Source organism: Fulmarus glacialis, unplaced genomic scaffold (genome assembly GCF_000690835.1).
Source record: "Fulmarus glacialis isolate BGI_N327 unplaced genomic scaffold, ASM69083v1 scaffold23185, whole genome shotgun sequence".
Lineage (NCBI taxonomy): Eukaryota > Metazoa > Chordata > Aves > Procellariiformes > Procellariidae > Fulmarus > Fulmarus glacialis.
Genome location: NW_009211454.1, coordinates 1 through 11,143, shown reverse-complemented (window position 1 = coordinate 11,143; position 11,143 = coordinate 1). Strand labels below are relative to the sequence as shown.

General features: G+C 40.5%; 2 protein-coding genes across 2 annotated transcripts; one reads left to right on the top strand and one right to left on the bottom strand.

The window, feature by feature from the left end:
• Positions 1–10: 10 nt before the first annotated feature.
• IPP (intracisternal A particle-promoted polypeptide) lies at positions 11–5,496 on the top strand (the record flags this gene model as incomplete). Its single annotated transcript, XM_009577553.1, has 7 exons — positions 11–455; positions 768–923; positions 1,677–1,844; positions 2,660–2,797; positions 3,090–3,212; positions 3,892–4,112; positions 5,085–5,496. Coding segments are annotated over 7 exons (1,476 nt in total), but the record flags the coding sequence as incomplete, so codon positions are not given.
• Positions 5,497–9,113: 3,617 nt separating this feature from the next.
• TMEM69 (transmembrane protein 69) lies at positions 9,114–10,528 on the bottom strand. Its single transcript, XM_009577552.1, has 2 exons — positions 10,484–10,528; positions 9,114–9,842 (listed from the first exon to the last, which is right to left on the bottom strand). The coding sequence occupies exons 1-2, from the start codon at positions 10,526–10,528 to the stop codon at positions 9,114–9,116; spliced, it is 774 nt and encodes a 257-aa protein (XP_009575847.1).
• Positions 10,529–11,143: the final 615 nt, after the last annotated feature.

Sequence of the window (11,143 nt, the reverse complement as noted above, 5' to 3'; positions counted from 1 at the left end):
CGCTGTCGTGTGCGTGCCCGCAGGGGTGGTGAGCATCGGGGAGCACAACGTTCAGGAGCTGATCGTCGCCGCCGACATGCTGCAGCTCACCGAGGTGGTGGAGCTCTGCTGCGAGTTCCTCAAGGGGCAGATCGACCCGCTGAACTGCATCGGCCTCTTCCAGTTCTCCGAGCAGATCGCCTGTCACGACTTGATGGAGTTCACCGAGAGCTACATCCACGCGCACTTCCTGGAGGTGCAGAGCGGGGAGGAGTTCCTGGCGCTGACAAAAGAGCAGCTGATTAAGATCTTGCGAAGTGAGGACCTAAGCATCGAGGACGAGTACCAGGTTTTCACAGCGGCAATGCAATGGATTTTGAAGGATGTGGGAAGAAGAAAGAAATACGTCGTAGAAGTACTGGAGCCTGTTCGATTCCCTCTGCTACCAGCACAAAGGCTCCTAAAATACATAGAAAGTAAGTGAAAGAAGAGAAGAAGCAGTATCAGATGTTTGAGCAAACCATGTGTCGTTCAGAGTTGCTGGATTTTGATGGACTCTTTAAAATGAATAGCGTGATGATTGAAAAGATTTACTCTATCCACACAAATTCTACTTTTTAATAAATGAGCACAGCTTACTTAAAAATGTGCTTTTGAAAAAGTCTTATAAAAGTAGGCAGTCTTGATTTGTCTGCTGTTTTAGGAGAAGCTAGTAACTTTTCTACAACTGAGTTACTTATTGTCTGTAATTTTTACTGTGCCTTTTTTAATCTGCTTTTTTCCTCAAGGTATTCCAGATTTCAGCCTTCGGGTGGCCCTGCAAACTCTATTGAAAGAATATTGTGAAGTCTGTAAATCTCCCAAAGAGAACAAGGTCAGCAGTTTTCTGCAAGCTTCTAAAGGTCGTCCCCGGAGGAAAGCCAGGAAGTACCTTTATGCAGTAGGTTAGAATGTGGCTGTTTGAACCTTGTAAAACAAATTATGAAGTAGTATCTCATATTACAGTACCGAAAGAGATACTGGAATTTTTTTTAATCAAAAGATTAAAAAATAGCAAAATATTTTATCTGGCTGAGTTACCATGTTAGCTGCTTTCTGCTTAGAATTGCACAGAAGGGTAGCATTCACATTTCATGGCATTATGACATTGCATTCAAAGCCTAGATTTGCCTTCTAGAAATTATTTGCCTTGGGTGGAAAGGTACAGATGAGCAGAGGATTTGCCCATGGTTCACTGCTGGAATGGTGTATGCAAATTCACTGCACTCCTTGTTCTTCTGAAGGTTGAAGTTTTCTCTGTCCAGAATACTTTGGTTCATGTGATGGAATACTTGAAATTGCAAGTTTTCAGCAAAGCTGGAGCTTTGTATTGGAAGGGAATGCTCTTGTTTCACCCTGTGGGAAGTACACCAACTTAAGATAAAAAGGCTGTTGGCTGGTCCCTGCATTTTACTGAGAACATGAATAGTAATGTTTGTAGTGTTGTGGTGAAGTTGTCAGCTCAGGCACAAGTTACGTGACCTTCAAGGTAAACAATTTTTTGTATGCTGGGGAAACAATGCTACTTGGAAAAGTCCAGTTCCTTCTAAAAGCGGCTAATGGCCTTTACTGTCATTTTTTTGTATGGTTTAGATAAAGCAGCATGGGGATGAGCAGGAAGCTGTTACTCAGCCATGATCTTTCCACTTACTTTCTAGGTGGGTACACCCGACTGCAAGGAGGACGCTGGAGTGACAGTAGAGCCCTCAGCTGTGTGGAGCGATTTGACACTTTCAGCCACTACTGGACCACGGTGTCCTCTCTCCACCAGGCGCGGAGTGGGCTGGGTGTGGCTGTGGTGGGAGGAATGGTCTATGCCATTGGAGGTAACAGCTGAAATGTGCTTTTGTTGTTACATGGATACTAAAGAACTCATGGATGGGGATTTTTTAAATTATTCTTCCTGTAAGTGGTTCTGAGGAACCCAACAGTACATAATATAACTTTTAGATGTAATAACAATTGAATTAGGTTCCTTAGTTCTCTACCGTCACTGCTCTGTGAATGCCTGTTTGGACTCCTATGTTGGCCATTTTTTACTAAGCTGCTCTCCCCTCATGGTATAGCAGCTCACAGGTAAGCCTATGGACATGTGCAGATATACTAAGAGATGTTGGATATTCTGCGGACTTTGTGTACCACCACTAATAGTATTTCTTTTCTCACTTGTAGTCTAGCAGAAGCCCATAGCATAAAAGGCAGTAGTACAGGACAGACCACTTGTCGTCTGCCTACCTGGAAAGGCATGTTATGTATGTTCGCACAAGGATGTGATGAGTAGCTCTACCAGCCCATCATTAAAGAATGCATATGTATACTGTTTTTGTAACCGCAGAACACATTCTTTGGTCTTTAAAACCCTGTCAGTTGTGCTGCGGACTAAAAAGTGTGTAGCACTGTGCTTGTTCACCCCTCTGATGTTTTCAGTAATGTTTCAGGCAACTGTTGATGAAAGCTCTTTGTAGTGATGATTCAGTTCTAGGTATAAACAAAGCTTTTGTTACTTTGGCCATTTGGTTAGCTGAAAGAAAGATTTTGCTTTCAAATATTGTCTGTCCTGGAAGGAGTTGAAGAATCCTTCTATATCTGCAGTGCAAAACATTGTGTTTCCCCTGTCTCTGTTCTTGCTCTTATTATGCAGGTGAGAAGGACTCGATGATTTTTGACTGTACTGAATGTTATGATCCTGTTACTAAGCAGTGGACCACTGTGGCTTCCATGAACCATCCACGTTGTGGACTGGGAGTATGCACGTGCTATGGTGCTATCTATGCTTTGGGTAAGTTAATTTTAAAGGTGTTAATTCATGGAACTTGTAAATTGATTTGATCTTAAATATTACATCTTGGTGTTGCAACTTTTCGAACTTAAGTTTTGAAGAACAGCTGTTTACATGAGCACTAGCTCATGTAAATCTTTGTGGATTAATTATTGTTCAGTTATAACTTATTTCAATTGTAGATTGCATACTGGTTTCAGAGTTAGTCTGTCCTGGAACAGTGCACCGTATGTCTAAAAATGCAGCTATTTCATGCCATTAAATTCTTTCCTGTGTTTGCTGTTATTTGCAGGAGGTTGGGTTGGAGCAGAGATTGGCAACACAATTGAAAGATTTGATCCTGAAGAAAATAGTTGGGATGTGGTGGGAAGCATGGCTGTGCCCCGTTATTGCTTTGGGTGTTGTGAAATGCAAGGTGAGTATTGTTAAGTTTGTATCCATAAACAGTTCCAAGAGCCATTGGATTCTGAAGCTTTATGTTTCAGTCATAGATTTTTACCTCTGTCTTGTACTGTGCTGTCAGTTGCACAAGCTTGTGGCTCAGTTATTTGTCCTTCTAGTATCACCTTTTTAATTCTGCAGAACTCAAAGACTATAAAGTTGTCTCTGTCTTGTGCCTTTTATCTCATGAACAGTTTTTACATGGCTGCCAGTATGGTTATCCAACTAGTCTTTAACAGTTGATTGTCCTTTCTGATACTGCTTTTATTAACCTCCCGTATTTGGGTTTGTGTGTGTCTTTGTGACAATGTGAAGAGTTGCCACAGGTTATTTTAAGACAGACATGTCTAAAGGCTTGATCTATAAATGTGCTTGTTAAGCATTTGATCCAGGCTGGTCAGCAGTTGCAGCCTTCTGAATTCTCTCCCCTGCACTTGATTAATTATTGCTTTCATCAGAGCTTTTAGTGCTGGAGCCTCAAGTTACTCATATGAAAGCTTTGTGTATGCTACTACTGGACAAATGGAGGACTTTTATCTGGCATTCTTAAACAATCTTTATGTCAGGCTGAAACTTGTATTGTGACAAACATTTTCTGTCTTTCAAACCTTTGTATTATGAAACCTAATAGAGGAAAAACTCTGTTTCTACAGGTTTGATTTATGTTATTGGTGGTATCAGCAATGAAGGAGTAGAGCTACGTTCTGTTGAAGTCTATGACCCGGTATCTAAACGTTGGTCTGAGCTTGCTCCAATGGGCACCCGAAGAGCATATCTTGGTGTGGCTGCTCTCAATGATTGTATCTATGCTGTGGGAGGCTGGAATGAATCTCAGGATGCGCTTGCTACTGTAGAAAGATACTCCTTTGAAGAGGTATGGTAGAGTCCCTTTCTTTCATAATGTAGTTTGCATCAACTTTCTGTAAGATGCCATAGAGGTAGCCTGCTTCCTCTCTCTAAAAAGAAAAAAGTTGGCAATTCCATTTCCTTTTCACTACTGGCTGGTAATCTGAGTGAAACAAAGCTTCAGTGACCTCAGGGTCTGTCTGTCCTAACCAGTCTGTAGAATCTTGCTATCTGACTTAGTGGAGTGTTTACAAGGATTGTATGCATGCTTTTGGGAAACTGAAAGCTAACCAATACTGATGATGCATAGATATACTGTAGTCTGGCAAATACTTGTTAGGGTTAAGATGGGAGGATAGATTCCCCCTCTGCAACAGAATGGTCAGTAATCTGACTAGAGAGAAAAAACTCCCTGGAAAAACTTAAGAGTTGCCCTTTGTTGCAAAAGTTGAAGATCTTTCTTATCCATCAAAATGTAGTGGTGTTTCAGCATAACTAGAAAAATCACTTTGAACACTTAAACTTTTGAATAAGATAAGAAATTATTCCTGACTATTATTGCTCATGTTTATATGATGCTCTTTGGAACAGTAGCTAGTGTTAAAAGCAGAACACAATGCAGTGTGCCATTCTGTTTTGCATTTGGAATTGAATCTAATTTTCCTTATTTCCCACCTCAAACTGTACCATTCACTATTCTGGAGACAGATTGCATCTTGCAATCTGAAGAAAGAATCTGACTGCAGAAAGGGAGGGTTGTTGTGTACAGATAGTATGTGATCTGTTCTTCAGTGACTAGCATGATTTGAGCCACTTCTGAAAGTGTTGTCATTTCAGTCTTGATAATCCTCTTGATACGGAACACGTACCATATTTGAGCCTGTGAAGTGCATGCATAGTGTTCTTTGTGTATGTTTCAGTCTTTAAGCTTTAAAAGTTACATTTATCAGAATCGGGGCTTACCATAAAACTACTTTTGACTCTTCCACCTTCTCATTAGGAAAAGTGGGTTGAAGTTGCATCAATGAAGATACCAAGAGCTGGTGTCTGTGTTGTGGCTGTGAATGGATTTCTTTATGCCTCGGGAGGCCGAGCTCCCAGTCATGATTTTGCTGCTCCGGTAACCTCTGACTCTGTTGAAGTTTATAACCCTCATATGGACAGTTGGACTGAAATTGCCAACATGATCACCAGCCGCTGCGAAGGAGGTGTAGCTGTGCTGTAAAACACAAAGAAGAAAACTCATTCAAGGAATGAGTAAATCTGTCTCCTCAGATTTCCAGTTTCGTCGGCCAGAAACCTCTTCTAACACAGGAGCTTCAGTAGACAGTGGAGAATTAGATCAGAGGGCTTTTCCTGAGCAAAAGGAAATACTAAAACTCTTGCCCTTCAAAGTAAATTGGCTTGTCCAATGTCTGTCTCGGGGAGTATCCTGTTTAAAGCAGGAATGCCTCTTACGACTGGATTAAGCTCACTGAAATAAATGGCAAATCTGCCCTGTAAAAATCTGAAGAAATCATACCAGCACATTAGAGGCATTAATCAGGTTGTTAACTCTCTAAGGTGCACCAAAGCTAGCATCTTTAGCTGGCCTTACAATCTGGAAGGAGGCTACTATAGATGGCTAGGAGTTATCTGTAGATAAGAGCAGATGGGCTATTTGGTTAGCATTAATTGTGCTCTTCTGGTAGAAAACAAGGAAGAGAAAGATAACAGATGGGGAAGACTTGGTGCCTCTACTTATGACCTTGATATATTTGAGCCTCTTTTCTGCTGCTGGACATGACAGGTATTAAGTATGAATTGGATATTTACTTTCTGGCCATCCCACTAACTTGGATGGTAAGTGGCTGAGAATTTCCTGTTCTGGAAGGTTATTCTCACAGTTGTAATAACGTCATTCCACTTCAGCACAGGCTTTTCTTCTCAGTGGTATCAGTGATGACAGTAGAGCTCCTTTTTGTGTAAGCTCTGATGAATTTTAAATGGAAATGCTATTCATTAGAGTAGCTGTTCTGTTTAGGACTGCTCTTGGTATAAAAATACAGGGAAAGCCTTTTGCTCTTTTTTTTTTTTTCTTAGTTAAATGTGTTTTTACCCTGTGTGACACATGCTGAGACTTGGCATTGGAATACATTCTATTCTACAAGGTTTACACATTCATCCTTGCTACATCTTGTATCCTGCCCTTCCAAATTTGAGCAGACTGAGTGTTTTGTGATAGAATTAGCTGCATTCAGCATTGAAGTGACACTATTAGTGTGTTTTGTCTTAAGGAGTTTGTATTTAACTTGGATACGCTTAATAGAACAATACTACTAGGAGTTTGGAGTTATTTCTAGATTCATTTAATTAACATACTTGAAGTTGCTTTTTGCACAATATGATTGCATTTTCTGCACAGCTGTGGATGATTTGGATGGAGTCTGAAGTAAAGCTGCTTGAACTTTGATAGACAGTGTTATTCTGGATCACAAAACCACAACTGGAATGTCACAAAACAGGAAGCCTGCGCTGTGTAGACAAAGGAGCCTTCATGCTATCTAGGTCAATATCCCATGTGTAAAATTAACAAATTAATACATGAATAAAAGCCTCCAAGGTGAGTGTTGCAGGTACCTTTAGAATCTAGGTCTTACATTCTAACACAGGGCTGGAGATTGCCAGGCTAAAACATACTAGATGATGGAGCATTTGTTTCTCTGATTGTTCTATAACGTTGTGTGTGCTTTTACTTCAAAAGGAATTCTTTTGTGTGTGAACTAATGTCTATTCTGTCTTTTTTTTTTCCCCAAGTTTAAGCTTATTTTAAACAGTTTTTCATAATAAAATGCATTTTCAGAACTGACCGTGGAATGCTCTTGAATAGGTTGCTTTCCTATCATAATGAGTTGTATCACTACCACTTTTTTTTTCTTTTTTTACTGGAAATCCTATTTCCCAGTGGGACACTAGGAAAGATTGGTTATAAATGTTGACTATTTGAAAGGTGCAAGTAACATGCTTCTCTAGTAAAATACTCATGTATTTCTCTTCTCAGTGTAAAATCACTCGGACCTCTAGGAAGTCTGGCTGCCTTGCCAGCTCTGTGCAGCCCTCTCTGGGATCCAGTGATAGGTAATATTTCTTAGGCTTTCTTCTTTACTTTTCAGGATCTTTCGTGAACCATTTGAGAAACATTACCTTAGCTGTATTTTATTAGTTTGGGAACTAGGAGTTCATTTCTGATCCCTACCCATAAACTTTCTGTTTAGTGGAGCTTGAGGGAGTCTGCTGTTGTATGAAGTTACCTTCTCCAGTTTTTGTGGTTGATTCTATCATGTTTGAATGAAACTTTGAAGTCAGTCGATTATGGTCTCTGATACTCAGCACCTCTTTCCCCGAATCAAGCCAAAGACAGTACTTTTCTCTGGACCCATCTTAAAAAACACCATGTCTAAGTAAGAAAGAATACAAGAACTGTTTTCATTTATAAACTTAATTTTACTTCCTTTGTATTCAGAGAGCACTGAAATATATCGTCGTTTCAGAGGTATGATGCAGTTAACGTGTGAAGATTAACAGGTTACGAAAAGTTAGAGGCTCATGTACATAGTTGCTGTTTCAGCAATATCATACCAGAAGGTGGCTCTATCTTCACGATAGGCAGGTTTCTTAAATGTCTGTTCTTTGCAGAATGAACAGACAACAAATTTTAAGTGATGGTATGTGCCTTATTCTGTATAGAACAACAATGAAGAACAGTGCTTTAAGAGAACTATGAGTATTATGTAAATCAGTCCTAAGAATGTGTGTGCATATCACTTTCCAGCTTTCTTCTTGTATCTTATACTGTACTTAAAGAATACTTAAGATAAAAAGCCTACAGTGAATATGCCCACGTACAATTTTGTAGGTTTCCTAAGGTAGCTGAGGCTAGAAAAGAAAATCTATGTGATTTACCTTTTATCTTCCCCTAAATGATGTGTTAGGAGGACTTCAGTACAAAGAGCATATGCTCCTGCAGTGTTTTCAATAATTGGCCCATTGTGAAGGGTTTGCAGGCTACAAGTCCATTTTTAACTGCCCTGGGTGCTCAAATAAAACGAGTTTTGAGGAGGGAGAAGACACAAACTACTTTCAGTCCCATTATCTGATCCCCTAATGCCAGCAATCGAGTCCTTGTGTCATATCATACATTTGTCCGTGTGTCATATCATCATTTGATAGTACTTTAATTTAGGAGTATGACAGATCTTTATCGCTGTGTTGCATGCGGCTTCCTTGGCTAGGCAGCCCTAAGTCCAGACAAAACCTAGGAAGAGATGGCCCAGGTATCTTTTTATTTAAGTAAGCCTGAGTAGGAAGTTAGCCTTCTGTCTCTTATGGCACCTTGTCAAGGATACAAAGTTTCTCCTTCTCCATCACAGTGGCTGGACGACGTATTTTAGGTGAGTGCTGACCTTGGTGACCACTGCAAACAAACCTTGCCTATCCGTTCTTACCTTACTAGCACTTAATCACATAGCATTCTCGGCATCTTCTCAGTTGAAATCAATACAGAGAAGAGTTTTAGCATTTCCACAACATAGGAATTGAATATGTATGTACTTTTACATAATTCTCTGCTGCTTCTTTAAACATTAAACTAGAAGAACTGCTCTCACCTTGTTACTGTTTATGACTACATGGTTGTTCTCCCCACCACAGAAAATTATCATGCATTATAGTTAAACCAGATACTTTAATAATTCAGCATAGAGCAATTCATACCTATGTCATTTGAATCTCCATTTTAAATTCATATGACAGTAACATCTCATTTAAGAGTGACACTTTCTTCTGCGGATAAGGACAGACTCATGCCTGCCTTCGAAGTCAGCGGTATTTACAATCCTTCCCTATTAAACTTGCTAAGTTGTTTACTTTGAGAATAAGCATCTTGATCACTGCCATCTTATGACTTATATGCACAAATAAGTCTTTATTTCCCCTGGAACTCTATACAAATACCTTATTGGTAGATAAATAGCTTTTTGCTACCGATTTATTATTTTGTGTTCTGCCATTTGTGTCTGCTGTTACTTAGCTGCTCCTCTGAAATAGTCTTCAACATTGCAGTAGCTAATAGTGATAATACCATCACCACTGTTCCCACTACCCTCAGTACTTTAAACCACCTAGGATAAGTAGGAAGAAGGGAAAGGTCATAATGTAGTGCTATCCCTAAGGCCATTACTAGCATTATTGCACCATGAGTAGTATCTTTAAAAAGTAAGGCTTGCCAGGCAAGTAGAGGAGAAACTGTACTGTTAGCCAGGTTCAGCCAGTCTGGCTTGGCCGGGCTGTTTTCTGGGAGAGCAAACCCCCACCTCATTCCTCCTAGGAAAGAGACTGTTACAGCACCATACGTAATCTGAGCAAACGCCAGCTCTGGGTAGTAGGTCCCTTGGACGGCCATTGACAGTGGCACAGAAACAAACGGAATTAGCCCTGCAAGGCTTAAGTAAAGGGCTGGCTTTGGAGAATCCTTCAGCGATTTCATGCTTTGTTGCAATACACCCGAGTCCTTGGTGTCAGATTCTTTGGGGGTTTTCTTCTTGAAGAAGGGGGGAGAGGTGTGAACAGCCTGGAGCTTGGTTGTATATACTGATGCTGGGTTAAGGCTTGGAGATCTTGAGAGAAGACACACCTCTCTCTGCAGACAGGGGCTGAGAGAAGAGCAAGTTGTCTTATTCTTTCCATACAGTAGTAGTCTGGGACTGTTTAACTTCTGGAGCTGCAATTATAAAACTTGTTCTGAACACCTTACAATGTAGGCTTACAGATCTACAGTTACCTAAACTACCTATGAAATATTGTACCAAGTAGTTTTCCAAGTCAGGTCACATCACAGCTGCCCTTCCTCTCGGTTTTCAGGTGTTTTGAACTTAACTAATTAAGCTAAGTAATACAGCTCTCACAAGCTAGCTGATGAAGAGGAACTGGGTTCTTCATAGCAAGTAAGCAAACCTTACTCACTACAAAAGGTTTGTGTATTCACCTATCCTTCCATCCACACATGCATTCTTTAGGCATTTTTAAGTTAAGATATATCAGTCCTTTTCAAAGTAAAATATAAAATTATTACAGAAGTAGGACAAGGTCACCCCAGAAACTAGCTACTATCCCCTCACCACTCTACCAAAAGAGAGAAGAAAAAAGACCATTAGACAATAAAATTTGATTTTATTAAACTAATACCTTAGCTTTGGCTAAAAGCTACTGTAGAAACTAGGAATTCTCTCAGAAAAGCTGAGTGATAAACATGTGGCTGCTCCAACTTGTAAGTCACTTTTTTTTTTTCCAATGCTCCAGTCATACCTTTTGCTATTTTACTTTTAAGAAATATAGACAGCAAAGAAGGCTTCAGAAACTTACCTTGAAAGGTGTATGGAAGCAGCATCGTTGTATGAGAGAAAACATATTTGCTTTATCAAGGCCCTGAAACATAAAAATTCAGAAGGTCAGAAACTGATGAAGAGATAAGTTTGTCTTATGTCCAAAGTTCAGTCACAGTCTAAACTTGTTTATCAGATGCAAGAGTCTTACAGATGTGTATTTAAAGACAAACGTTTTTCGTACTCAATCCTTATTTACCCACCTCAGGATATTTTGTTTCAGGTAGCTCTATGAACTTAAGTTCTAAAGTTGTAATAACTGTTACAAGAACGATTTCTAGTTAAAGAACTGAGTATCAGGAAACACGTGATGGCTTTATGGATCATCTCCTTTTCCCGGGCTAAATGGCTGCGCGCAGCTGATAAACGACCAGTTCCTTACAGGTGGAAAAAACGATCCTTAACCATTGAGGAGTGGGAAGTTCATCACACCCCAGGCTGCAGGTAAGCTACCTGTAGGGGGGACAAAACTAACCGGGAGGGTAAGCAGCTCGCCGGCGGACTTTACTCCCTAGTTCACGGTCCTGCTGCTCCAGGGAAGGAGGCGGCTCCGCGCGCCGACAGCCCCAGACCGGAGGGAGAGGGGAGAGGACAAGCAGTATGGCCGGGAGAGATGCAGGCCCCACCGGGCCGAGGCGCC